This window comes from Exserohilum turcica (genome assembly GCF_000359705.1).
Source record: "Exserohilum turcica Et28A unplaced genomic scaffold SETTUscaffold_2, whole genome shotgun sequence".
NCBI lineage: Eukaryota > Fungi > Ascomycota > Dothideomycetes > Pleosporales > Pleosporaceae > Exserohilum > Exserohilum turcicum.
In genome coordinates, this window is record NW_007360025.1 from 1,008,072 (window position 1) to 1,034,945 (window position 26,874).

Here is a 26,874-nt window from a genome sequence, read left to right on the forward strand (position 1 = left end):
AACAGACCCCAAATTAGGATAATTAAACAGACATGGACATGGAGACGGAGACGGAAGGAGATAGGCACAGCGTGTACACAGCGCCGTATGTATACAGTGCCACAGCTCCACTTAAGCCACATATACTTATATATATATATATATATGTGTGCGTGTGTTTCAATGGCACACCGTGGTACGCGCTCGCGACCCAACCCCTGTTAGGGAAGACTGCATGCGTACATACGCACATGCACATACATTGCCCCTGTGTTCCCGCACAAAAAGTGATACCCGCCCACAGGCTATCATCATACGGCCGCTGCCCAATGCAAATGCCGATCAACCACGCTTGCGTCCAGCGCTCTCGTAAGCCACTCCCGCACACGACCCGGCTTCAATGGCTGGCGGTCCGAATGCGTCGATACAAACCAATCCATCAATCAAGTCCTGCTGTGTTGGTACACTCCTATTCGTGGTATCTGCTCGCTGAAGTTGGATAAAGAATAATAACCATGAATAACGCCTGTGCCATGCATCTGCTCACTAGCTCACGCTTCTTCGTCCACAGGTAGCACCTCGTCCCGGCTCAACCCTATTTCCTCTGCTACTCTCCGCACCACCTCTTGAATCGCACCACATGCCGGGCTGTCTGGATATGCCGTCAAGAAGCTCTCGCCAAAGTCACACGCCATGCCGATTCTTGGGTCCAGCGGCACCGCGCCCAAGAACGGTATATTCTCATCCTTTGCCAATCTCGCCGCACCACCTGTACTCGCCCTGAAAATCTGGCTCTCGTGTTTGCATCCTGGACACACGAATCCACTCATGTTTTCCACAATCCCTAGAATCCGTATCCCCGCTTTCCTGCAAAAATCAATCTCTTTTCTGACGTCAAGAAGCGACACCTCCTGCGGTGTCGATACCAGCACCGCGCCGTCCACGCCCGAAGCTTTGAGGAACGAGTTCACCGACAGATGTTCGTCCGACGTGCCTGGTGGCGTGTCGACAATCAAAAAGTCCAGCTCACCCCACGTCACGTCCATCAGGAACTTTTTAATCAGCCCATTTTTCTTTGCACCCCGCCAGATAACCGCATCATCACGGTTCGGCAGCATAAACTGCACACTCATCACCCCAAGATTCTCGCTCACCCATACCGGCTCCCAACCTTCTCCGCTAACGTGAATCGTCTCTTCCTCTACCCCCATCATCTTTGGGATGCTGGGTCCGCAGATGTCCGTGTCCATGAGGCCGACTGTCGATTGGGGATTCGCTGCAAACCCGTGCGAAAGCATCGTGCTAAACGTCGATTTCCCCACACCCCCTTTGCCAGACAAGACGAGTATCTTGTGTTTGACCGACGAGAGTCGCGCCGTTATGAGCGGAATGTCGGGGTCGGGGCCTTTGGGCGCTGATGCGCATATGGCTTGATTCGGGCATCCTGCACACGAGTCTGCTGTACCAGCTGTGGCTGATTCGGGTCCAGGACAGTGTTCTGCCACCTAAGCGTCAGTCGCCGAACAAGGGGCGGACGAGTGGCGGGGCAAACCTACCGGGCTCGGGCGCAACGAGCTTGGGCGCTGCTTTGAGGGGCGCCTCGAAATCCACCTGGACGGGCTCTTCGAGTGACGGCGCCATGGCTATTGTGGGTTGTGAGTGCTTACGTGGTTGTAGAGTCTACATTGTGGCGTGCTGGAAGAAAGTCGGAGGGGCTTGATAATCAACATCCCCAACACGGCTGCACTCTTGGCATTTTGCCCCGCCATCTCATCCGACGTTCGGCACCATTCGCCCCAGCCGTCTGTACCCACACCACCCATTCCTACCACAGGACACAAACATAAACACTAGACTGTGACATCTATTCATGCAAGCTATGCTCGTCTAATTCCTATTGCCATCGTCTGCATCCAGTCTTCCGAGACTAATCCAATATCCATTCCGTCATGAGTCGAACCAGAAGCATCTACTTCAGCTTGACCATCACATATGGTATCTCTACATCCTCTTCCTTCTGGTCCTCTGCCGTGATTTCGAAAATGACATTCTTCTGGTGGTCGGGGACGGGCTTCTTGCTAACGTGCTCCACAAGCTTGCTCATCCTATCAAGCAGGTTAGTCTCACCGACAAGCGAAATATTACGAACAACTTACTTCAGAGGCATCCTGTCCTTCAGCTTCGAAGGAGGGTAGAAAGATGCGTACAACAAGCTAACTCCAGAACTGATCATCTGGATCGAGAGTCCCTTCTCCTCAAAGTGATCAACAAACTCCTTCAGAGTAATATCGTCGACCTCGAAGCGATCCCACAGCTTGTCAATCGTTACTTCGCCATCGTGGCTCTGGTATGTACCCTTGGGACTTGCTATTGGCTCACTGAAACCAAAGAAGGGCAGCGCCAGGTTGATGAAGCCGTTCTTGTATTGCTCAATGTCGGTCTTGCCGTCAATGATCTTGTACAGCTCAAGGTTGACAAGACCAGTGACAAGCGCCGTAGTCGTTGCAATGGCAGGAATGATCTTGCCAGCAATGAACTTGGTCTTGTGGCGGTCTGCCTGCTCGATCTTGTAGTTCTCGGCACGGAGATTGCTAGCGGCAGTGATAAAGTCAATGTGATGATTGGTGTCATCGTCCTTTTCAAACTCGACAGGCTCAAGCTTGAAACCAGCCAGAGACTTTGGATCCGGCAGCTGGTTAATGATGCTGTTGAGTGCATCATTATCATCACCACCAGACTGATTGGCATTTGGATCAGGCTCTTTCTCGTCTGCCTGTATTTTCACAGTGGGGTCGGGCTGGAAGTCGGGAACAATCATGTCATTGAGCACCTCCACGTAGTGTTCCTTGGATGCGTTCGGCTTGATACCATAGTTGTAGGCGTGCAGCGTGGCGGCAGCTTCCACGTAGGTAAAGTGAGTCGGGTTGGAGGGGTCGAACTTGGTTGGGTCGGGCGCGCGCTTCGGTCCTGACCAGAACGGCTGACCAGAGCCAGTCTTGGAGTCCTTGGGAAAGTTGTACAACAATTGCGCAATCGCGTGGTTGTAGTTCTTCTCGAACTGGTGACGGGCCCAGATGATGCAGTCATCAAAGGTCAGCGGCTTCTCAGTGACCAAGAAGTCTCGCAGAGTCTCCAGCGTCTGCTTCTCGTTTCCAGATTGCTTCAGCGACGCGCCAAGGTAGTCGGGTTGCGTCAGGTACAAGTTGGCAATCTCAGGCCCCTTGACAAACAGCGAATCGAAAGACTCTCGGGCCCATGCAATGGTGTGTTCGATTCGGTTGGGGAAACTCCTCAATGTACACATGGGGAAAGACTTCTCTGGTGGATCTTGTGACGACGAGTATGACTCTGTGATGAATGGCAGCACAACCTGAGTGTTGCCCTTGGTACCGAGAGTGCCGCTGTCAAGTAGAGGCTTGCGGAAAAAGACACATCGTCGGTCGACGTATGTGCGTGCCTCCACATTGTCCAGCGCGTTGGTCACACCGTCAAGTGAGTTCCAGAACTCCTCATTGAAGATGTGCTCGGTATCGGGGCCAACCTTGTCCTGCAGTGTGACAATCTTTCCCTTGAGATCAGGGTTCATGACCTGCACCGCCTTTGCAGCAGCGTCGCTCTTTAGCTTGCCGACATCTGCGGGCCTGAACAAGAACTGGCGGTTCAGGTTGCTCTTCTCAATCTGGTCGTTGTCGGTCACGGTAATCTTGCCTTCAGGACCAGTCGCTAGGCCCATCATGGCCCAGTTCTTGAGCATCTCACAACCAATGGCACCCGCACCCACGAGGAATTGCTTGACATTGCTGAGCTTCTTTTGGTATTCTTGACCGAGCACCGCGATCTGGCCGTCGTAACGGGAGCCAATTGGAGCGCACTGCTCTTCCGAACGAGTGGTCGAGGTGGGAAGAGACTCTAGCGAATCAAAGTAGAGGAACTGGACAATCGGGTGGAACTTTCCCGACACAGATTTCAGCACTTCCTGAGCGGCCATTCCACCAAAGAAAGCAGCGACAGGGCTGAGGTCACCGCGAGCCTGGTAACTGAGCTCCTTGATGAGCTTCTCGTCCAGCTCAACCTTCTCTTCCCCTTCAGCGGCAATTTCTTGCGCAATCTTAAATAGCTCTGTCGCATCAGCCTCGTGGTGCGGACGCGGGAACTCGCCGCTGTGAAGTTTTGCAAACTTGTGGAGAGCTTGAATACCGACGTGCAGCTGTTGCGGCCGGTCGAACTTTGCAAAGTCAGAAATGAGAAGTTCGGGCTTCTTTAGCTGCTTGCTGAATGGCTCAAAGTCGATAATCTTAGGCATCTTGACCTGGATAAACTGGCCGCCCCGCTTGTATGCTCCTAGGCCCGAAACATCGCCAATCGAGAAGGTATAGGGTCCCTTGACCTCAATCTTGCGGGGCGCGCAGCCGTTGAGACCCTCCATGCCCTCGACTTCTGAAAACGTGACCCAGTCACCGTCTTCCAGACCATGCCTGGTCTCATCCAATGCTGATACAATGCCCTCCTCGTCGATTCCAGCAATGATACCAGTGTTGGCGTTCTCGCCAGTGGGGTCGCCAACGGTGAAGTTCTTGCCAAAGTCGGTGAAGATGGTACCAAACAGACCGTATGTATCGGTGATTACAATGTAGATGCCGTTCTCATGGCAATAGTCGGCAATCTTGATCTGGTCGTCTAGCGATGTGTCTGTAAGGACAATAACCTGGAATTGCTTCAGCTGTGACAGGTCTGACGTCAGATCTCCGCCGCTGAATTCCTGGACGGGTGTGTATGGGTTCAGTTCGGAGACGCGGGGTACGGTGACGGAAGCGCGCGGCTTTCCTACGTCGTCGGGGGTGAGGAAGAACTGCGAAGATAGATCGGCGAGCGCGGCAGGCTTGGGGTCGTAGAGCGTCAGCGATTTGACTCCGGCAAGGGCGATGTTCTTCGCAATCTCAACACCGAGACCTCGCAGACCAGCAACAAGGACGTTGGACGAGCCCATGCGCTTCATGGCCTCGTGGCCCAGCACATACAGTTGTCTGCTGTATAGAGACTCGTCGATGCCGCCATTGTTGGCAGAGGCTTCTTTGAGCTGCTCAACGGCAGTAGCAGGGCTGTCGACCTGCATCTTTTCCTTGGAAGCGTCAGTATTCAGCGACAAGTGTGTACACGCGACCAAGAGAGCGGAAGCGCACTTACTGTCATAACCTTTTCTTTCTTGTTGGGACGAGCGTCCTCACCGGCTTGTTGCCTCTTCCCCAGTTTGCCGACTGATGTGAAGTCTAGCAGCTGTCCAGTGTGGCAATGGGGGGGGCACCTTGACTATCGCGGGGTAGCTGAGGTGGTGTGTGTGTGTGTGTGTGTGTGTGTGTGTGTGTGTGTGTGTGTGTGTTTGTAGTGTTGTCAAGCGCCGACAAACAAGATCAACTGGTTTGTGGATGTGGGTTGAGTAGAATGCGAGTAAAATGAGAAGGAGGAAGGGCTCCAGGTCGCAGCTGGTGGCGGTGTTTGTTATGTGAGTACCTGTCACGGCGAAGGTGCTTGAGCTCCACCTTAGCGCCATCCCACTTTAATCTTGGCGCATGCAATGATCAATCAGCCTGCGCCTTCCTACATGAATCATGGAATCAGAATGCTCAACTAAGCTTGCGCCGCCGCTGCCCCGACACACCTCAAGGTAAAATGGCAGGAGCTAAGCATGATGGCGAAGAATTCGTGATTGAGCAGCTTACAAATGCACTCTTCACAAATCTAGTAATGTTCAAGGGCGAGAAGAGTCATACAGCATTCACATGCATACATGACGAGCTCAAACCAATGCAAAACGCGAAAAAAATTTGCTTTCATATTTACGCCTCTTGGGCCTCTTGACTTCGTTCCATCCATGTACATACATCTCCATGTGCGTGATTTCGTATCCTAAGCATCTCAAAGCATGCGCATACTTCATTAAGCGGTACAGCGTCAATCTCGTCCGTGCACCGTGGCGTAAAAGGAACATGAAAAGAAAAGAAAAATACACATCGCTATGGCGGCATAGTAGGCTCGCACGCTGAAACGCCTATACTCCTGGAAGCAAACGACCTTGGGAGCTCTCTCTCTAGGCAAGCCCGGTGAGCTCACCCCCTTTTTTTTCAAGAGAAGCCGCCAACATGCTGATAAAAGTATGTCTAGTGGCCAACTAGACGGTAAGAAGGAAAAGAAAAACATAAATCTTTGTACAATTGGAATGTTCTTGTTGAACAGTCTGTGCGAGATGAGGGTCTCAACAAAATAGCCAGACTATCGTCTCGACGAGTGCCGTGTGCGGCGCGTGTGGCGATCTGACGAGCTTGCACTGCCTAGAGTCATTGTTAGCATTCTGCTTGAATTGTGGTGCAGAGAAATAGTTACTTACTTGTGCTCGTGTAGTCACTGTACATGTAGGACGTTCCACTAACAGTAGTGCTCTTATCATCTACTTTGTGGTCTTGATGTCTCTTCAGGCCCAGTGCAAGCGCGAGACCGCCCAAGCCAGCGGCAAGGCCGAGACCCTTCTTTGCACCGCTGTGCTTCTCTGAGCCCGCGCGCGACGGACGGGCAGGGCGACCCGCGCCGTACCAGCGTCCGCCGGCAGCACCTCCGCCGTGGTGGTGCTCCTCGATGTAGGTTTCCTCGTGGCTGTGCTTGCGCTTCTTGCCAATGCCGAAGATGGCGAGAAGGGTGTCGAAAAGAGCACGGGCGCAGCAGAAGAGGCAGAGCAGCAGAAGAAGCAGGACTCCCAGGATAACACCAATGACAATGCCGGCAATGGCGCCTCCGCTGAGACCGCTGTTGTTCTCCTCGGTGGGGACCAGGGTGCTGCCGGCGGCGCCAGTAGGAATTGGAGTTTCAAAGGGCACTGTTTGGGTCGGGGTGCCCGTGTAGGTGACTATGACAACGCCTGAGCCAGTGGGTCGTAAAGGAGCGGAGGGTGTAATACCTCCAGAGCTTCCGCCGGCAATCAGAGCACATTGGCCTGCCGTGAGGCAGTAGAAGCCAGAGTCGCAGCAGACGGAGCCGCATGGGTTTTGCGAGTCTTTGCAAGTCTGCGTGGCCGTGGCGGGGACATAGGTGCTGTAGACTTGGGTCTTGGTCAGGAGTCCGACCGTCTCAACGTAGGTTGTCGTGCGGTATTGCCAGTATCCTCCGGATCCCTGCGAGGCACCGCCGCCAGAAGCGCATTGCGCCTGGTTCTGCGAATCGGTGTAGCACGTCGAGCCCGAAGGACAGCAAAGCCAGCCGCCATAGCCACAGGGAACGCCGTCGCAGGCGCGCTTCTCAATCTGCTGCGACGAATTGTGGTAATTCTCCAGGTCGTCGAAATGGGCGGGCGGATATGGCGTTGCGAGGGCGGCGGGCAGATATGCGAATGCGACCAGGGCGAGCATGGCCGGAGGGGCGCTGAACAGGCGCATGATGGCGATCGACTATTTCCAAACGGTCGGCAAAAGAGGCCGCGATTGGATTGGGGGGGATTGGGGGGGAAGCGATTGCAGAAATAAGAAGAAGAGCGACAGGCTGCACGGCGACGGGTAGTATGCTCGCTGTGACTTGTCGTCGGGGGCGGTGTATGGGTGCACTGCTGCGGGGCGGGGTCGGTCTGCTGGCTAGCGTGTGGTGGTGCAGCGGCGCGGGGACTGGGCGATGCTCTGTGGTCGACGCAGCAACAAACTTAAAAGAAAGTCAGTGTCTCTCCCGGGCAACAAAGACGGCGGGAGCAGGAGTGCGAGACGGTGGTGCGAGGTATGTAAGGGTGCAGGAGGAGGGAGCGAGAGAGTCAGGGAGGCCGGGCAAAGAAAAGAGAGCGGTAAAGTTGGAATATGCGTGAGGTTGGGGGGGGGGGGGGCCACGGTCGGTGGCTGGGGGCGCGTGTTCCGGGGGGGTTGGGGGAAGCTACTGCCGCGCGCGCTGCAACGCCGGTGAGGGCGTGTACATATGCGCCTGCGCCAACTCTGGCGGGAGAAAAAGGCCGGCTTCTAGCCCGTCGAGGCGTGCAGAGTGGTTCGTGTCTCGCTGCTGTCGTGGCAGTAAAAGTGGGTTGCGTGGCCTGGAGACGTAGTCGTGCGGCGCGAGTTGCATGTGTCGATGGACTTGTATCTGCTGCTGCTACCTGGCGGCCGCCCCCCGGTTCACCCAGCAACGCCAGCACGCCGCCAGCTTGCTGCTGCTGTCCAATCTACTCCCACGTGTACCTTATTCCTTGGGCCTAAATATGGCCTCAGCCGTGCCCTCGCGCCTTGGCGCCTGATACCACGCCTGCACTTGCAGCCGTTTGCGCCCGTCTGTCTAGACCGCGTTGTTTTTTCTTGACCCCCCCATCGTCCCCTTTCTTCCGCACCATCCGAAGACACACACGTCACTCAGAGTAGACGGACGAAAAAAAAATGGCCGTCTTCCAGGTTTGTTGTGAGTGTTGCGGCTGTCATGTCGCGACTCCAAGGATGATGCTGTGCATACATACCTACAGCTGCCCGACATGGTGCACCGGCCCGCCTCTTGCAGTGGCCTTGCAGCCATTCGACCGTTAACCGAGCCCTTGGGCTGTTCTGTCAGTCGCATCTATGCAAGTGAACAAGCATCCTGTTCTCCCCCACCATGCATCATGCTTTCTCACTTACAGTCACCATCTCGACATGACGTAGCCGACTCTGTTAGTATGTAGGCTATGTAGGCATAGGCCCCTACCCGCTCCCCTGACTCGCATGTCACCCAAACTCAAAAACTACCACCGTGCACCATCGCCAACGCCTAACCCCACATGCGACAGCACCACATGCATCACTAAATCAAGACATATCAGCACACATCCCAGGCCACAGCAGAACTGCCACGATAGCGTCGTTATGGTCGAGTCTGATCTACCCATGGTCTTGACAAGGCTGGACATGTCCAAGGAAAAGGCCCCAAGCACTGACTTTGATCTTCCAAGCGAGACTCTTGTCATCTTGTCTAGACCTCCCACGCCTTTCTTCCCATACATGTCTCTACCCCATATCCTTATCCTAACCCCCAGATCCAATTGCCCTCCCTCACAGCCATCAGGCGTCTGCTGGCGCCTTCTTGCTGGCGCTATCCCTCTTCCTCGGAGCCTCGACCGCGTCCTCGACAACCTGCATTTCTCGACCCTCGTTCAATATATCCAAAATTCCCATGGCCCCATCGTCCTGGCTGTGCTGTCGCCTGACAAGGGGAAGTGGCCTCGACTGCCTCTTGGCCTCGACTTGAACATGCTGTCCCACAACATTGTCCGACCCGTACCTCGGCGCGCCCGGCAGCGACGCACGAAGCTGGTTGAGAATTGCGAATTCGGTGCGAAGCTTCACGGCATAGACGGCAGCTTTGTAGAAACCCTGCAGGAAGAAGAATCCGCTGTAGCACAGACCCATGATGCTGCAGTCGAGCGCAATGATGAAGATGTTGACTGCAATCAGGTATCGGAGGTTCCAGCGCGTCGTGTCGTGGTCGGAGCCAAGAACAACCATGCTCTTGAGGTGCCTTGACGTCTCGCGGATGTAGAGTATCCCGATGAGTGTTTCTTGCACAACAAAAGCAGCAAGCTGGACCCTGTCCCAGATCAAGTAGGCATGCGTCAGTCCCATTGCGTACCTCGAGTGCCGCTGCATCAGTTAGCATTTCACTTTTCTTCCAGTGGCGGGGTGATACTTGCAGCTACCAGTCCAAACACGACCGTGGACAGACCGAAGACGACGGCGTTGACAAGGATCATACCGAGGACATATCTTCCCACTCGCGCCTTGAAGAGCACGAGGCTCAGGCGCGAGTAGAGCACCAGCGACTGGAAGATGACATAGGTGAGCCACGACACGTGGATGACCACAATGGACCAGTACGACGTCCAGAGGTGGAAGTTGGAGAGTAGAATGGAAATGCAGTGGACGAAAATGCCCCAGCTGCAAAGCAAGCACGCCCAAAAGTAAAGACTTGGCTGGGTTACCTTGACCAAGAGACGTACGTTGAGCTCGATGCAGAGGTACCAGGCAATGCCCAGGAAAGCCGCTGCCGTCATCGAAGTCGCCAGAGACGCGATTTCCGCTTTCGGCGCCGCATCGGGGTTGATGCCCGAAATCGGTGCTGCCTTGCCCATGGTGGTAAAGGTGCGAGTAGGTGCTTGTCTTGGATCCATTAGCAGTGCTCCGAATCGAGGATAGCAGTCCGGGTACCTGGTAAAGAAGAAAGATTGCGAGTCGCAGCGCCGATTGCAAAGTGGAATTTTGTTTGTGAAGAGCAAATCCGTGGCCAAGTGCAAAGGTTTTTGGCCACCTCGAGGCAAACAGCACGGCCCATTGTCAGTGAGACATGAACGGTGAAGATGAAAGCTCAATCATCTGCACTTGGCCTCGAACATGTCGAGTATCACTTTCAAGTTTGTAGGCTCATTCAGGCGGATCGTGATAGCCATCACATTACTAACCTCAAGACAGATGACTGGTTAGACAAAAACCATACTTCGTGACATGACTGTATACTCACATTTGAAAATAACCAGTTCCATCATCATGGCCGTTGGGCTAAGAAAGCGTATGCATATTCGTCTCGATTACACCATTTCGTCTCCGTCTGTCTACCTCTCCAGCCACCTTTGGATGAATCAGCGGTCATGCTTCACACAGACTCGATCAACCTATCCCGAGAAAGCTTCATGCAACCCTCACTTCTTCGTAGTAGAGTCAGTTCCAAAGCCATTCTCCTGCCTCGTCAAGATCTTCTTGGGACCCCAGATACCCGCTCTACCGCCGCCATCCATCTCAGTCTTCCTGGGACTCATCTTGTCGCCACCTTCGCTGTTGAAAATGCTGTTTTCCTTGATGTTCTTGGGTCCCGTGGCCATCTTGGTGACAGACAAGAGGGTCAATGGTCTCGTAGGACTGCTAGTGCCGAAGCTGCCCCTAGCAGTCTTCCTGGCTTTGAGCTTTCTGCTGCCCGAAGTCTCAATCCATGCACCACCCTCTTTCTTGATCCTCGACTCCTCTTCTTCTTTTTCCCGCTTGGCTCGCTGCTCCGCCTCTCGCTCTCGGGCTGCCTTCTCGCGAGCCTCGCGTCGGACGCGCTCTTCCTTGGCCCTCAGTTCGGCAGCCTGTTTCTCCTTGACAGCGCACTCGCGAGCTTGGTAGGCTTTGGTGATGGCGTCTTGTTCCACGCGGGCTTGTTCCTCGACCTCGGCGCGTGCCTCGAGCTTGATGCAGGGATAGCAAGGGAAGTGAGAAGGACGGTATGTGTCGTCTTCCTTGATGTCGAGGCACACTGTGTTGGAGAGGAAGCCTGGACGACACATTTCGATGTACGGACGGTCAGAGGCGTGGCCGCACGTATGCATCTTCTTCCAGTACAGACACATTGCGGAAAGATCTGATGCTTGTCAGTGGCGTGCTGTGACAGGTACCCTAAGAGAACTTACGGCCTCAATGCGTATAGATTTGGAAATGGGATGTTGCTATGAAAAGGTGAGACGGTCAGCCATGTTGGGTTTTGCTGTCCTGGCGCTAGGCAGGCGCGGTGAAGTGAGTGAAGGCGCCTGCCCCATTCCAAACAGATTCTCCCCTCATGGCAATCCCGACGGTGAAAGAGAGTGTCCTGCTATGCCGGAAGAGAAAACCAAATGCCATTGAGCCGAGTCAAGGACCTTGCAAGTACAACAACAGCCTGCATGATGGAGCGAAAAGAGTGCCAAGGAAAATGATATTATAGAGGGTATATCCACTGCGGTACACAGACCCCTCGAGGCCTGATCCGCATCGCGCCAAGCTAGATGCCCAGGGTATACAAAATAACGTCCCATATGCATTCCGATATGCCTCTTACAAGATGGCGTTCCCGAGAGGCGTCCCAAAAAACATACCCAAGTGATAAATATACACAATGAAATAGGCTGGCTGCAGAAAGAAAGAGGAAGCTGGGGATTTCTACGCTTTGGCCCGTCGGCGTCGCACCTCTGGGCGGGCGCCGCGATGCTCGGCTTGGGTGATGCGGCTGCCGCCCATCTCCTTGACCTTGTCTATGAGGGTGTCGGTCTCGTCAAGCTCCACCATTTCGTCGCCGCCTCCAATGCTCTTGCCCATGAGGAGGATGTTGGGAACGGTTCTTCGGCCGGTGGATTTGTGTAGGAATGCTTGCAGTTGGGCGCCCATGGGGCTTTGGTCCAGCTCGACCACATAGGGCTCGGGCACAATCTTGTACTTTTCAAGCAGGATGTGCTTGGCCTTCTTCGAATGAGGACAGTACGACTTGGAAAAGATGATGACTGTGACGGTTAGGACTCGTGCGCACGGCTCGACGGGGTTGTGACGTACTGGGGCTTTTCTTCAGAATTGCGTTGAGCTCCATCTCGACCTCGTGGTCCTCGGGCGTCTCGTGGTCCTTCATGGCGGCTTGGTCGCGGGGTCGGCCGCCTTGCTGAGCAACACCAGGCACCCTCTCGCCATCCACCTTGACCCGGCCGGCTACGCCCTTTTTGTCTGGGCCCTCGACTCCGGCCTTGACGTCTTTGTATTTCTCCTCGGCCTTCTTCTTGGCCTGCTCCTCGGCGGCTTTCAATCGCGTGCCAACATTGTCTGCGTCGCGCACCTTTGCGGCTTCTGCGTATTCCTTCTCCTGCAGGGCTTGTTGCGTCTTTGTGTAGAAGTCGGATGATTGCGTCTGGCTGGCTCCTCTTGACATGTAGAAGAGCACGACGATTGTCACGACTACGAGGATCACGGACAACCTCATGCGGCGCTGTGACGGCATGGCGGCGGCGGCAAGTATGACGTTGGCTGGATGGGTCGCGTGATGGATGTGCGCCGTGGAACAGTTGCGACTTCTCGAGCTGCTGTGTTGGCCTCGAGGTACGGGGCCGCAATTGGTTTGCGATGATGCAGCCTGTCGTATGGGTGCAAGAGCAAGGGCGCTGCCACGAGTCGATGGCCGGGGGAGTGGTGTAGGCTGCTGCGGTGGGCGGGCGGGCGAGCAGCAGCAGCAAGCGTCCAAGGCGAGCGGTGCCGACAGCGGACGGTATGGGGGGCTAGGGGGTGCAATTGTATGCGTGCAGAAAGAAAAAGACGACGCGACAAGTGTGGCGTGTACCGAGGCCGTCGAGAGGCGCAAAGGGCGTGGGAGTTGTTGGCAAGTGGGCGGTGCGGCGTTGAAACAGTGCGGAGGCGTTGTGGTGGTGGTGGTGGTGGCCCTGGCTTGCTGGTGCTGGTGCCTCTCCCTCCCTGCCCGCCTTTCTGCTGCTGCTGCTGCTGCTGTGCTCGCACTCTCCTGGTCATCGGGCCACCTGCCCAGCCCCAACACCATGTCGTGCGACTGGACCGTATCATCACCCTCGCGCGCCGCGTGTACACTGTGCAATGGTATGGCCTGCACCAGGGCCTCACCCAACCCCCTGCCCGGCCCCGAATGCCCGCCGCAATGCGCGACACGCATCGTCACATGCGCCCGCTCGTCCCGCATCCACAATCCGCACCGCAAAGTGCACTACACTATGTACATATGGACAGTGCATAACAGAACGGGCTAAGCTTTACACACATACACAGACAGACATACACCGTGTGTGTCCCCTGACTAGTCGGTGGCTTGTAGCCGCCATCGCCCTGGGCCTGGCTGTCCTCCCAGCCCGTCATGGCGCCTTTTGTCGCCAACGGCAGAAGCAACCAGCCAGTCAATCAATCCATTATTAATGAATTAATCAGTCGATAAATTCTCCCTGCCTGTGCAACGGCCCCCTTCAACAGCTGCCGCACACGCCCTGATGATATCTCTGCAACCTGTACACGCACACGTACAAGCGGAACCATTGCCTCGTCGAGGCCACCCGGCTCGACGCCATTCTCCAATCCATTCCGGCCAACCCATTCCGACGTCGTTCGCCATGGACCTTGGCTACGATGCTGCTCTTCCGACCTCAAATCGGACCAACCCCGCATTGGGCCTCTCCCTAGGCGGCGCCAGCCTCTCCACCACCCGGCTGCAGTGCTCCAACAGGCCTAGCGCCTCCCTAGGCCTTTTACGTACATTCCGCCATCCTACCACCATCGCAAACGTGTGCCGAAACGGGCCAGAGTGTATAAAGTCGAATGCTTGTTGTAGCAGTTACACGGCCAAATCAACGCTCGACCAGGCTGCCGTGCCTGTTTCAACTCTGCTACAACTGCTACGTCATCATTCACCATGCCTGTTACAATGACTCGACCCCTTTCCTCGACTCCAATCTCCATTGTACCCTCAGCATCTGAGCTCGGGAGTGGCCTTCTTGGCCAGCGCAATCTCGAAATTGCCATTCGAGCCCTTGCCCGCGATGGCCTTGTTGTTTTGGAAGACATGGTTGAGCATGCCGTCCTGGATCGTTTGAATCAGAAAATGGTCCAGGATGCATACCAGCTGCAGGCGAGGAAGGATAGCCCTTTCAACTACAACAAAGGCAATATTCAGCAGGATCCACCCATGACGGCCGACTGGTTCAGTAGTGACATCTACACCAGTAAGTCTTTTATCTTGACGCGTGCATTGCTTCCCGAATGTGCACTGATTGCAGACTGCAGACCCAATCGTCATCCAAGTCACATCGACTGCGCTTGGACCAAAACCTTCTTTGCGTTTCGTGTCCGGGAATACAGCTCTGCCGCCTACTGAAGCATCGCCACCTGTGTCACAGCCAACCCATAATGACGCCGACTTTGACCACCCCTCTATTCCATTTGCGCTTGTGGTCAACGTTCCTCTTGTGACTATGACCCCCGAAAATGGGTCAACCGAGGTCTGGCTTGGCACACACAATAATACCACCATTGCTGACCAAGAAGGCGAACATGGCGACCGCGCCAGCGGTAGGATCAAGAAGCATCTGCTTGACGCCCGTGGCGAGATTAGGCCGCCCTCACAGCCAGTCGTCAACAAAGGCAGCATCATCATTCGTGATCTGCGACTGTGGCACGGAGGAAAGCCCAATCTTACTTCAGAGCCGAGAGTAATGCTCGCAATGAGTAACTTTCCTGCTTACACAAGACATGGCGCAATCTAACGCTTTATAGTACACTTCGCGCCATGGTACCGTAATGCTATGGAAGTCGAATTTGCCGAAGAGCTTGCCGAACGGCTCTCGCCGGCGAAAACGGGTCTAGATGTTGCCGCGAAATTTATTGCCGCCGAACACCTGCTCAAGAACTACATGAACCGATCGTTTGGGAATGCCTACGATTTCGACCAAAGAGACAAAATAGAGGGCGTCTTTTAAACTACATTACCACATGTGTCGGGGGAAGCGGGCCCCACATTATCATCTTCAAAGTCAATATTGGCCAAGCCACAAGATGACTGGGCTCCCCAAGCGCAAAAATAAAAACCACTTCCTTATTGGATCCCTTCGTGCTCTCTTCTGAGTCCTGTTATTTTCTTACTTTGCCCAGCGCCCATGGGCAGTAGAGGGAAATCTGTCAGCATCGTCGCCAAGATTCCGCATCGGTGTCGTAGCGAGATGCAATTCTTATTGGTGGCGCGGGTTACGCTCAGCGCTCAGTAAGCCAACAATTGCATGTCAGCGGGTGCAGAGCAGCCCGTGGCTTGGCAGTATCGAATCGACATGATAATCAGCATCAGCATATCCTGGTGAGCGCTGTTTCTCTCTTCATCATCGTATTCTCTCAATGGTGATGTGTTTCTTCTGCACACTTGGTGCCAGGCTACGTCGACTAATCTGACATTCGTTTCACTTTTCGACGCCCCAGTCACTGGAAGTATGTCACCTGCATTTGCAGAGACAGGATTCAACAAGACATCCGAGAAGCCGATTGTGAACATCAATACTGGAGATGCAACAAAAGGCTTCAAAACAGCCTTGGCCGTGGAAATACCTCTAGTGGTCATAGCATTCAGCACCGTGGGCTTCCGAGTCTACTCCAGATTAGCGATCAAGAGAAAACTTGCGCCTGATGATATTTTGATACTGCTAGGCTCGGTATGTATGGTGTTGCGCTAGCAAGCTGTCCGGTCGGTTTGGTCCATGTTAACAGCAAAGCAGGCTTCGGCTTTTGCACGCACTGTCATATCCTGCATGAGTGCAAAAGATGACTGGGGCTATGACAGAAAAGGGCATGTGAATTCTAGCATAAATGCTATACCAAATGTCATTCTAACCGTCCTTGTAGGCCTGATCGGACATCGGAGGTGCCATACTACCAGGTATGACTCACGCTAGATTCGAAGGACTATACTGACAGCCGCTAGCATATATTCGAAAGGCGCATTGCTTACCTCTTCGCTGTTACTTTTACTCGTCTTTCCTTCCTGGCGTACTACCTACGCATCTTCCCTGCCGGGATGTCATCGCTCAGAAAGTGCTGCTACATTCTCCTGGTGGCAACGCTTGCGCATTTTGTTGAAGTCCTCACTGTGCTCATAGTGTACTGCGAGAACATTGGCAAACTCTGGACTGTTCACTGGCTCGATTTCACTGGATCGCAGTGTTTCAGTTCCGCCGTCTATAGTTATTCGGCAGCTATCGGTGACAGCGTTATGGACAGCATGATATTTGCACTCCCAATCGTATACGTGTGGAAGCTCTCGAAGCTGAGCATTCGCCAAAGACTTGGCCTTGTCGTCATCTTTGGCCTAGGCTTCATCGTATGTGTAGTGGCTCTTCTCCAAATTCCGTTCATCCGGCGCCGGGAAAGCAATATGCAATATTTCGGCACTGCCGTTAATATGCTCATCTCCATCCAAATCTCATTTGCAATAGTCGCAGCCTCGCTACCGGACCTTCGTGCACTGATAGCGCGTAAATTTGCAAATTTTTCCCCTCTCCACCACCGCAGCCTGGCTACCAACGGGCGCCACCCAAACGGCGGCAGTGGGCGGGGTCAAGTCAGAGAAGGTGACTTGGAACAAGGCCCATCGGGTGAAGGAGTGTGTGAAAGTCCCCGCGCAACGCCCGAAGGGAAGAAGGCAATCAGAAAACCAGACTGGATGAGGAACAGCATACCTGCGAGTTTAATGTCAACCATGATTACGCAGAACGAAGTCACTCGGCTGTCGAGCGAAGAGTACCCATTACCGTGCCGATCACCCGAGAAAGAAGTAACTTGAGAGTGCGCCAATAGGCTTTTTGCACATAGCCGCGGTGGGATTCAAAAGAGCGGATACAGAAATGCACAACATCTCCATTCCAGCCTGGCCTTCCGAATGCAGAGGAACAAGGAGCTATCATGGCTGCGGGTGTCATGTCCGAGCATATATACCAGCCCAGTGGCGAACCGATGCAGCTCCCATGAGCTCTTATCCGCCATGGCAATACCAGCACTCGCCGATTTCTCGGGATTCGGACGGCATCATCACGGCATACCGCTGACAAAGGCTCTGTAGCATGCAGGGGCATGCAAGCAGTTGTTGACTCGCTGCAAGTATGAACCCTGGAATTTTGCAAGTAGGTGTTCTACCAAAAAAAAGCCCCATTTCCTATCTTATGATAGTGCGAAGAAAAGGTGGGGAAGGGAACGTCGTCGGAAGATCTACCATGATAGAGTTACTTGCGGGGTAGACTAGCTGCACTCGCTGGTTCACAAACACAATGAAAAAAAATTGATCAGAGAGATTTTGAGAATTTGGAATCAACTGTCGAGTAATCATTTAGCGCTCTCCATCATCGTCATCATCATCACCATCATCGTTCACGCCACGGCTGCATGTAACACCACGTTTACAGGCACAGTCTAAAGCCATGCGCGAGGCTCTTCTTATCACAAACCATCTATTTCCTCTTCGTGGACCCCGCACCGAAGACAGTACCCGAGGGGCAAGCCGCGACCCTTTCAGGTGGGCCGCGCTCTGTGTGCAACCGGACAGTCGCTTATACAGCAAGCATCAGCATCTTAGTAGCTCACCGCTAATGCGAGGGCATATTAAGTATGCTGAGCAATCTCTACATGCGGTTAGATCATTGGCATACCGTAGTACTGGCGAGAAAGCTTCCAAATCCTCAAGACGAATAAAATGAGGTTCAAGAGGGCACAGTAAGCCGTGCGACGGGTGGGTAAACAACGATTGCAAGAGCTGTACCGGGCCTGTCGGTCGCATAGGTGTGAGATGGCTCCACATGTTTGGAGAGTTTGGGGGATACAAGCTGGCGTCAGAAAGTACGGATAGGCGGCTCGTTCTTAGCTCAGCTGAAAAACGGGGTACTTGGGATGACGGAGAGTCAAAGATATAAACCCTGGTCCCATCGCGCGGTGCCTGGTCCACATGCTTCAAGTCCACAACTTGACGACGAGCGGACCTCGTGTGTACCACGCTAGAAGAACATAATATTCCTGCAAGGATGACTTCGTCGTACGATTTCATCATTGTCGGCGGTATGTCGCTTCATGTGTTTCTTCTTGTGTTACTGTTTAACAGTGGTTTCTATTACTAACATTACTTCGTCATAGCCGGAACGTCAGGACCTCTTCTAGCCGAGCGACTCGCTCACACCCATTCTTCACCTAAGGTTCTCCTCCTTGAAGCCGGCAGCGCTCCCAGCGGCCTTTACCTAAATGCCCCATACCATCGTTACCATATCCCAGTGGCACGCCCCGATCTCACCTATCCGTATGTATCCGAGCCCGAAGAAAAGCTGGGTGGAAGGCAGATTGCATACACGCGAGGAAAGGGCCTTGGTGGCAGCAGTATAGCGAATTTTGGAGTCTACTTGTGGGGCAGCAAGGGCGACTATGAGCGATGGGGCGAGCTTGTTGGTAGCGAAGAAGACGACGAAGACGACCGAGCATCCTGGAAATGGGAGAATGTAAAGAAGTGTTTTGAGAAGATTGAAAACTACAATTTCTCAGCTTCAAAGACATATAGTCACCTTGCGGATCCTTCGACCGGTATTCATGGCACGCATGGCCTGTTGCGAGTGGAGTTGCCGCCTGTTTTGGAAATGGGCGTTCAGCCACAGATGGAGGCGCTCATGAAGGCGGGCGAAAAAATCAATCTGGATCCGAACTCTGGAGATCCCGTGGGATTCAGTCTTTTCCCGTCTAGCTATGACAAACAAGGGAGGTGCACGAGTGCAACTGCACATTTGACTGGAGCGCCTCAGAATCTGGACATTTGGACGGACGCAAGGGTTACTGAGTTGGTATGGGAAGGCAATAGGATCGTCGGGGTTGTGACCGAGGATGGGCGGAAAGGTATGTTTGGGGGTTTTTTTCCTTTCAGCTCAGACTCGGCATGATGGGGCACCAAAACGCTGATTCGCAGCAGCAACCACTAAGTACGAAGTCGTCATTTGCGCCGGCGCAATCGACAGCCCCAAAATCCTCCTCATGAACGGTATTGGGCCCAAGTCTGAACTCGAAGCACTCGGAATCGACGTCAAGGTCGACTTACCTGGCGTGGGCAAGAACCTCCACGATCACGTCTTGACCTTTTTGAGCGTCGAAGTGGATGGTCGCGTCAACAACAAGTACGCGTTTGAAAGTAATGCAGAGATTATGGCAGAAGCAGAAAAGGCCTGGTACAAAGACCAATCTGGTGCCTTGATGCTGCACAACTCTTCCTTGTGGGGCGGGTTTCTCAAGCTTCCAGGACTGGAATCATTTGAGGAATACAAAGCTCTACCCAAGGACATTCGACAATATCTCTCAAAGGATGAAGTGCCTGCGTATGAGATGATTGGAAACTCGCTCCTTTGGCCGCCAGGAACCCAGATCGCAGAGGGCAACACGTACGCGACGTTTATCGCTTTTCTCATGAACCCGCAGTCTAGAGGCAGTGTGACTTTGCGGTCCAAGAACCCAGCCGATGACCCTGTCATTAAGCTAAACTACCTCACCCACCCATACGACGTGCGCGTCTTCCGAGAGGCGGTGCGCAACACGTGGACGAAAATAACCACCTCGACTGCTATTGCGCCGTACATTGTGCGCAATATTCACGGCCCAGAATCGCTCTCTGACGAGAATATCGATGCATTGGCCAAAGACAATGCAAGTACCGTGTGGCATGCGGCTGGCACGTGCAAGATGGGACGAAAGGACGACAAAGAGGCGGTGGTGGATAAGACTTTTAGGGTGCGGGGTGTCAAAGGCCTGAGAGTAGTCGACATGAGTGTCGCGCCAGTTTCGACAAACAATCATACGCAGGCTACTGCTTATCTGATAGGGCAGATGGCGAGCGAGAGGCTGATTAAAGAGTACAAGTTGGACGGGCCGGCTTAGGATACTGGTGCGAGATAAGAAATGCGTAGGCGCCCATTACACCCCCATATAAAACAATACGTCTTTTGCGACTGGCAATGATAGCAAACTTGGAATCAATACCAGGTTACTTAGCCAGGACAAAATCACTTCCCACGCTGTAATTTTTCACACGTCACGAGCGAATACTGAAGAGGCCACTTTCAAAAACATAGAGCTGGCAAGGATAAATCTGGCTATAAGAAGATTCGTTTCTGCAGGGAACAGGTGCGACAAGACAGCCTGCACCACTTCTTGATAGAAAACTATTGTGTTGATAAAGTAACGATGGCTGAGCTCTCGCAGGCTATTAAATCTATGTTTCGCTAGTAACCAAGATGCTGAATCACGGCGACAAGTCGAGCAAAATATATCACGTGACCGGTCTGCCAGGTTGATGCTAACAGGGAAAAGATCAACCAGGTCGACAATAAACTCTATTAAGATCGCCTGTTAAATCCGCTATTAAGATCAGCTCTTATATCCGAGTTGTAAGAAAACTTTGTTTCGGTCGTCCGTTGTTAAAGCCGGCATGCGACTGTTCAACAGCCAAACACAGAGACGTGGCTCCGCGTAGTTTGGTCCGGGCAGTGGCTTCTCTAACCCCGAAAAAAACGACTCGTCCGAAAGTTGATAGAGAATGGCTCCTTGAGGTTTTATAAAGAGGTCGAGGATGAATAAACGCACTATACAGTGTTGAAACTCAGCTTACAATAAGCCCCACAAGACCTCCTTCCGTTGCAAACCTGATCCAAACACTTTAGCCACCACACGAACTTGGTCCAATCTCTTGAATAGAATTCACGCTATTCGTATTGATACTTTCGATTTCCGCTCAGCAATATTCAACAAGATATCGGCATGTTGAACAGTTGTTCCAGTTCCCTCGAAAGACCAGCTCACCAGAGCCTCCAGATATATCGAAACCAAAATGCCTAACCAAATTTGTCAAGCTTTTCCTCCCGCGCCAAAATTTACAGAGGCATCAGTCCCCGACCTCATATCAAAAGTTTACATCGTCACTGGTGCCTCAGCAGGCGTGGGCAAAGAGCTTTCACGACTCTTGTATAGCCGTAACGGCACGGTTTACGTTGCGGCGCGTTCAGCAGAAAAAGCCAACGCCGCGATAGCTTGGATCAAGGAGAGCCACCCAACTTCAACTGGTCAGCTGCATTTCCTTCAGCTAGACCTGAATGATTTACGAGGAATCAAGTCTTCTGCTGAGGAGTTTCTAAGCAAAGAAATCAGACTAGATGTGCTTTTCAATAATGCGGGCGTCATGATGCCCCCTCAGGGCAGCAAGACAGAGCAAGGATATGAATTGCAACTGGGCACAAATTGTGTAGCGCCTTTCTTATTCACGAAGCTTCTTACTCCGATTCTCGTGAGAACCGCCATATCAAGTCCGGCTGGGAGTGTGAGAGTGATTTGGGTGTCCTCGAGCGCAGCGGAGGTGGTTGCACCGCGGGGTGGAGTTGATTTGGACAACCTACATTTCCACAAGGACCAGGAGGCAACAACAAAATACCGCATCAGTAAAGGAGGCAACGTATTACATGCGATTGAATACCAAAGACGATATAAGGGAGAGGGGGTGATTAGCACGGTAAGTTTTAGTCCATGTGGTGGCATGGGGTTTTTTGAGCTGATAGGATACAGGCACTTCATCCAGGCCTCCTTAAATCAGATTTGGGGCGACATGCAGGGTCCTTGTTAAATGTCATGTCCAGGCCGTTCCAACATGCACCGGTGTATGGCGCCTACACGGAGCTTTTCGCAGGACTGGCACCTGAAGCTAGGAACCCCAAGGAGGGAGAGTGGGTCATCCCCTGGGGGAGAATCGCAGAGATCCGGAAGGACTTTGTGACCGAAGGCAAGGCAGGCCCTTTCTGGGAGTGGAGCGAGAAGCAGGTAGAGATGTATGCATAGGCTTTGGAGATGGTAGCGCTGAGTCTCCCTGGGTGTGGATGGCTTGACAGGACGGCAAATAGGAATCTTCATTCTCAACATGTCGTTTGCATAATCTATCGAGATTGCAGCACTCCGCAGGGCCGAGATTAGCACCTGAAGGACCCAAAGTGCCGCTTGTGAGAGAAAGTGCGGTCTGTATGTGTTTGCGAAGGCACCGCATAGTGGGGCAACATACTACCCAATTGAGACTAGCTTGATAGAATATACAGCTGCTCCGTACCGGAGCTGCAATCCAACATCCTGCAATCCAACATCCAGCACATCTTCTCTTACTTCTTTACAGCTCGCCTGCACCAACAATAAGTCGCGAAAGTAAACCAGCCAAGACCACTACCGGAAGCTGGTAAGTGAGGGTTGGACGATTGCATACAAAGGAGCTCGTATTTGGTGTCCCCACCTATCATGCGCGTGCTTAGATTCCTATGACTAGAACAACAACAAGATATCGTATTTCGAATCCACGTGCTAGTGGCACGCCATAGAGAGAAACAACTTACGTGTTTTTGAAATGGAAAAAATATCTTTGTTGCGTTGTCGCGTTGTTCTTCTATGCAGGTGTCCCAAGGTGATAGAACTTGATAACTTTGGCTGTGCACCCACCCAAAAATGCGAAGCAGCACTGCAACGCACCATATTAGAGTGCGAAACGAGATTCTTTTCGTGCGTATATTTTTCGTTGAAAATATCTTCTCCAAAGCAGCCATGTTATTTGCAGCAGTGGTTGTAGTTGAACTAATGAGAAACAGCGACCTCCTGGGTGCGCATCATCCTGGTGTTGGGTGCTCCTTCCCAAAACACCATCTCCATTAGTTCTTTGAGGAAGGCGCGCCCGTCAGAAGTCAAATAACGCCCTCTCCTGATACATACGGCCATAGGCTCCAGAATTCAATGTCTCTCGTTCGCTCGGCAATATTTAAGCTGGAGACCGGCTGATTAGTAGTCAGGTGGGTGACCACTGGCGAATCCCAGCTGCTGTATGTTTTTTTTGTCTTTTTGGCGACTTTTTTGCTTTTGCTTGATGGGGGCGGGGTGGACGCTTCGAAAAGACTGCTAGTCGCTATGTCAGCCCGTTGGAAGTGGCCTTGTTCTGCATGTTCTACGTTGGAATGGAAGCTTGGTTACGTGCGTCTGCGAGAAGCGATGTGCATCAGTGTCCATAGTGATAGCGGCATGTTTGTTGGCGAGAGGGCCGAGGCGGCAGGCGGGCAAATCGAGCGCCTCAGGATGACGTGCATGACTTGCCACTAATCCGAAAAGGGCATGGCCACTGCCTGATGGTGAACGGCGAATCTCACAAACCTGGCGGGGCCGGGCCACGGCTCACTGCAACATCTCGACATTGGCACGGCAATTGTGGGTTCGCAAGGGAACGCTAGGCCCATGTTAACAACTCGCACTCACTGTGGAGAACGCGGCGGCAAGAAGCGTGCTACGAAATAACGGTGCCACTGCACGCATTGCGCAACTCTGAGCCTCGGGCGGGCATGGCGGGCCTGGGCGCGCCTCAATCCTTTGTTGCGTCGATTCTGGGAACGGTAGGGGGAGCCTAGTGAAGCTCACATTCTCCGTCAGCCGCCAGGGCATCTGATTAGCTACAACAGAGTTTTTTGCGACACGGAGAGCCCGAGAGAAGAGCTACAACATACGCACCAGGACTAGTGCTGCTGCTCAAACATGTCATACAGTATGCCGGCTCGATAAGCTCGCAACCAATGAGCACTGCTTCGCTAACAGTCTGCCGTCTTGGAGCCCAATTCCGTTGCATCGACGAGGGTTAGTCCAACGAGCAAGATCCTAGTATCCGTCGCTTAGATCCTTTTTCACCAGTAGTTCGGGCGTGGCGCAGAGGAGACTGGCTTCCCCGCCCATATAATACCTCCTCCCACGGTGCGGATCTCCAGCCTTGTCAAAACCACGAGAGGCCCCGCACACACCCGGTCCACACGCAATCCTACGAGGACATATCTTGAATCGTCAGCTTCCACGCCCCAGCTACAATGGGTGTGAATTCTTCTGAAGGCAAGCAAGAATCTCTTGTCGTCGACGAAAAGATCCCAGTTGAAAAGTCCCTGGGTGGCGACGACGAAATCCCGGTAGAAACATCACTTCCTGAGCGCACAAAGGGAAGTTCTAGCGACGACGACAAACCCCATGCTATAAAAGATCACCCTGGAATCGAAATTCCTATTGTCAACGATGTCGAACGTGTCGATCAAACAAATCTATCCTTTGCCGCGATCCTCAAGGGCACTGCTGCGAACCCACTCAACGTTTTCGAAAAGAAGGCCGCACTGATCAATGTTGAAATTGACAACTTTGGCATGGGCAGGTACCAGATATGCATCTGGTTTCTGTGTGGCTTTGGCTACTTTTTGGACCTCGCATGGTCGCAAGGAGTTGGATTGATTGTTACGGCAATCTACCAAGAAGTGCGCATCTTGAGCTTCTACTCCAACAGAGCTGACATGTAACCAAGATGAACGTTCCTCCTCCAGAGCAGGGAAATATATTCTCCATTGCAAACGCCGGCCTGGCTTTTGGTGCGCTCAGTTTTGGTCTCGCGGTAGATGTCATTGGTCGCAAATGGGCGTTCAACCTGACATGCCTCATCACTTCGGTTTTCGGGCTTTTGCTGGTACAAGCCCCTGAATTGGGTATTCGGGGCCCCCTGCTAACAGCTGACAGGCCGCTCCAAAGTTCAACTACAGTGCGATATGCGCCATCTACTTTCTAGCGTCACTCGGCTTAGGAGGTAATATCCCTATCGACGCGACCATCGCGCTTGAATTTCTTCCTCGCAACCGCCGCTTTCTAGTTGCGCTTCTGTCCATGTGGCAGCCCATTGGAGTTGCCATTGCATCCGTCATTGCCTATGGTACCACTGCAAAGTGGCGCTGCAATCCCGACTTGCCTTCTTGCAGGACTGTCGGTGACGGTGAAGCTTGCTGCACAGTCGGAAGTAACATGGGCTGGCGCTACAACGTCATTGTCCTCGGCTGCATGACATTGGCCGTGTTCTTCCTTCGCTTCTTCATCTTCAAATTTCACGAATCGCCAAAGTTCTTACTCGCTAGAGGCAAAGAGGCTGAGGCCATCGAGGTCCTGCACAAAATCGCCAAATTCAACAAGCAGCCGCCTCCAACATTGACCGTAGATATGTTTTCTGCAATTGATGAGGCCGCTTCCAATGCGACATCTGGTGCACATGTCAGAACCAAAACCCCTCAGGGCACGAAAGCCACAACGAAGAGTGTTATTCAAGGGTTTGGGAAAGAAATGACTCGTTTAAAGGGCATATTCAATAATAAGCTGTCAGCCTACATCTTTGTCTTATTGGCTCTCACCTACATGGCAGGTTATAAACTCCATTATCAAGACTTTGCTAACTAGGTTCTAGGGAGACTACTGGTCATTCAACCTGGCGGGGTCTTTCCTTCCCATCATTCTCTACAACAACAACGTTTCGGACGGCAGAACAAGCGTTAGCGATACTTACGAACAGTACATGATAATTTATTTCCCTGGAATCATCGGCGCGCTGATCGCGTTGGCTTCGGTTCAGATGCCGTTGCTGGGCCGGAAATGGTCGCTCGTCTTTTCTGCTCTCTGCCAAGGACTCTCCATGGCCCTATATACCCAGGTGTCCTCGACTGCCGCTTATGTCGGCCTGAATGCGCTCGAATACATTATGCAAACGGTTCGTACTAGCAAACCATGTGTGTACATTTTACTAACAAATCTAGTATTTCAACGCCGTTTTATATGCGTCTGCTCCAGAGTTATTCGACACTGTCTACCGAGGAAGTGTCAGTGGCATGCTGTCGTGCCTAGGTCGCATAGCTGGAATAGTCGCACCGTACGCTGGCGCTCAGTTCCTTGCCGAAAAAAGCGCCGGTATTCTTTGGCTAGGAGCTGGTGGCATTTGGCTTTCCGCGGTGCTGATGTGCTTCTTGCCAGTCGAAATGAGGAACCGGCAAATGTTCTAAGGGGACTAGGGGCACTCTGCGGTACGGAATTCTGATTAGACTCTACTTTTGATACCCTGAGACTTGGAAAACCATGGGATAGAGAGACCGTGCTGAGCACACCTCCGCGGACTAGATATACGCTAGACTTAATCTACGTTAGCGCACTGCCAGTGACGTAGCAAGCGCAGGTGCCTGCTGCAGCCTCGCTGGTGCTTTCATTCATTATGGATCGCCAATAACACCTCAGACCTTACCGTTGATGCCCTTCCCACTCCGCTTGTCTTTGCCTCTGGTGCTCATGCAGCAACGTCACAGTTGGGCGGAAGAGCTGACTTGAATTGCCGAACCCAGTTGTCGTGCCACCGACTACGTTCGATCTCGGGCTCATTTGGTTCTAATCATCCCGAACGAATCTATCATTCGTTCACACCATTTACTCACGCTTGAAGAAAAAGCAATTTGCAATGAATGTCTATATTGGAACACAGATAAGCCGTGGATCTTCATTCAACATCTTTGACTAGCGCCAAAGTATCCAAGCAACAATTGAGTGCATACGCCTATCGCATCATCTATGATAGCTCGCGAATAGAAAAACATTAGGGAAACGAAGATTAGCGTTCGTATCTCTTTGCGGGACAACAAAACTTGTAGGTGAATGGTAATGGTTTGGGAAATCGTCCCATCGCACCACGAAAAATCGGCCATCCTACAAAACCCTATGGCTCCCATATGACCCTAAA

The 26,874-nt window shown here is 52.8% G+C and overlaps 11 protein-coding genes across 11 annotated transcripts; 5 read left to right on the forward strand and 6 right to left on the reverse strand.

The window, feature by feature from the left end:
* Positions 1 to 204: 204 nt before the first annotated feature.
* Positions 205 to 1,660, reverse strand: SETTUDRAFT_135085 (uncharacterized protein). The gene is made up of 2 exons (XM_008027175.1): positions 1,536 to 1,660; positions 205 to 1,477 (listed from the first exon to the last, which is right to left on the reverse strand). The coding sequence occupies exons 1-2, from the start codon at positions 1,618 to 1,620 to the stop codon at positions 531 to 533; spliced, it is 1,032 nt and encodes a 343-aa protein (XP_008025366.1). The 5' UTR covers positions 1,621 to 1,660; the 3' UTR covers positions 205 to 530.
* A 173-nt stretch (positions 1,661 to 1,833) lies between these two features.
* On the reverse strand, positions 1,834 to 5,316 carry SETTUDRAFT_135087 (uncharacterized protein). The gene is made up of 3 exons (XM_008027176.1): positions 5,164 to 5,316; positions 2,136 to 5,098; positions 1,834 to 2,084 (listed from the first exon to the last, which is right to left on the reverse strand). The coding sequence occupies exons 1-3, from the start codon at positions 5,167 to 5,169 to the stop codon at positions 1,949 to 1,951; spliced, it is 3,105 nt and encodes a 1,034-aa protein (XP_008025367.1). The 5' UTR covers positions 5,170 to 5,316; the 3' UTR covers positions 1,834 to 1,948.
* Positions 5,317 to 5,796: 480 nt separating this feature from the next.
* Positions 5,797 to 7,514, reverse strand: SETTUDRAFT_162938 (uncharacterized protein). The gene is made up of 3 exons (XM_008027177.1): positions 6,926 to 7,514; positions 6,362 to 6,874; positions 5,797 to 6,305 (listed from the first exon to the last, which is right to left on the reverse strand). Exons 1-3 carry the CDS (start codon positions 7,398 to 7,400, stop codon positions 6,247 to 6,249), a joined length of 1,047 nt encoding a protein of 348 aa, XP_008025368.1. The 5' UTR covers positions 7,401 to 7,514; the 3' UTR covers positions 5,797 to 6,246.
* A 1,509-nt stretch (positions 7,515 to 9,023) lies between these two features.
* On the reverse strand, positions 9,024 to 10,090 carry SETTUDRAFT_153550 (uncharacterized protein; the record flags this gene model as incomplete). The annotated part of the gene is made up of 3 exons (XM_008027178.1): positions 9,024 to 9,158; positions 9,213 to 9,602; positions 9,659 to 10,090. 3 exons carry the CDS (start codon positions 10,088 to 10,090, stop codon positions 9,024 to 9,026), a joined length of 957 nt encoding a protein of 318 aa, XP_008025369.1.
* A 564-nt stretch (positions 10,091 to 10,654) lies between these two features.
* On the reverse strand, positions 10,655 to 11,341 carry SETTUDRAFT_87807 (uncharacterized protein; the record flags this gene model as incomplete). Its single annotated transcript, XM_008027179.1, has 1 exon — positions 10,655 to 11,341. One exon carries the CDS (start codon positions 11,339 to 11,341, stop codon positions 10,655 to 10,657), a length of 687 nt encoding a protein of 228 aa, XP_008025370.1.
* Positions 11,342 to 11,436: 95 nt separating this feature from the next.
* SETTUDRAFT_171133 (uncharacterized protein) lies at positions 11,437 to 12,990 on the reverse strand. The gene is made up of 2 exons (XM_008027180.1): positions 12,294 to 12,990; positions 11,437 to 12,244 (listed from the first exon to the last, which is right to left on the reverse strand). The coding sequence occupies exons 1-2, from the start codon at positions 12,727 to 12,729 to the stop codon at positions 11,907 to 11,909; spliced, it is 774 nt and encodes a 257-aa protein (XP_008025371.1). The 5' UTR covers positions 12,730 to 12,990; the 3' UTR covers positions 11,437 to 11,906.
* A 1,176-nt stretch (positions 12,991 to 14,166) lies between these two features.
* On the forward strand, positions 14,167 to 15,217 carry SETTUDRAFT_88610 (uncharacterized protein; the record flags this gene model as incomplete). Its single annotated transcript, XM_008027181.1, has 3 exons — positions 14,167 to 14,464; positions 14,526 to 14,966; positions 15,015 to 15,217. The coding sequence occupies 3 exons, from the start codon at positions 14,167 to 14,169 to the stop codon at positions 15,215 to 15,217; spliced, it is 942 nt and encodes a 313-aa protein (XP_008025372.1).
* Positions 15,218 to 15,718: 501 nt separating this feature from the next.
* On the forward strand, positions 15,719 to 17,064 carry SETTUDRAFT_88826 (uncharacterized protein; the record flags this gene model as incomplete). The annotated part of the gene is made up of 3 exons (XM_008027182.1): positions 15,719 to 15,937; positions 16,001 to 16,105; positions 16,207 to 17,064. The coding sequence occupies 3 exons, from the start codon at positions 15,719 to 15,721 to the stop codon at positions 17,062 to 17,064; spliced, it is 1,182 nt and encodes a 393-aa protein (XP_008025373.1).
* A 1,228-nt stretch (positions 17,065 to 18,292) lies between these two features.
* Positions 18,293 to 20,216, forward strand: SETTUDRAFT_41309 (uncharacterized protein; the record flags this gene model as incomplete). The annotated part of the gene is made up of 3 exons (XM_008026920.1): positions 18,293 to 18,326; positions 18,402 to 19,145; positions 19,219 to 20,216. 3 exons carry the CDS (start codon positions 18,293 to 18,295, stop codon positions 20,172 to 20,174), a joined length of 1,734 nt encoding a protein of 577 aa, XP_008025111.1. The 3' UTR covers positions 20,175 to 20,216.
* Positions 20,217 to 21,123: 907 nt separating this feature from the next.
* SETTUDRAFT_19290 (uncharacterized protein) lies at positions 21,124 to 22,121 on the forward strand (the record flags this gene model as incomplete). The annotated part of the gene is made up of 2 exons (XM_008026700.1): positions 21,124 to 21,798; positions 21,852 to 22,121. 2 exons carry the CDS (start codon positions 21,124 to 21,126, stop codon positions 22,119 to 22,121), a joined length of 945 nt encoding a protein of 314 aa, XP_008024891.1.
* A 2,039-nt stretch (positions 22,122 to 24,160) lies between these two features.
* SETTUDRAFT_87990 (uncharacterized protein) lies at positions 24,161 to 26,149 on the forward strand (the record flags this gene model as incomplete). The annotated part of the gene is made up of 5 exons (XM_008027183.1): positions 24,161 to 24,592; positions 24,640 to 24,798; positions 24,849 to 25,518; positions 25,565 to 25,860; positions 25,907 to 26,149. 5 exons carry the CDS (start codon positions 24,161 to 24,163, stop codon positions 26,147 to 26,149), a joined length of 1,800 nt encoding a protein of 599 aa, XP_008025374.1.
* Between the last annotated feature and the right edge of the window lie 725 nt (positions 26,150 to 26,874).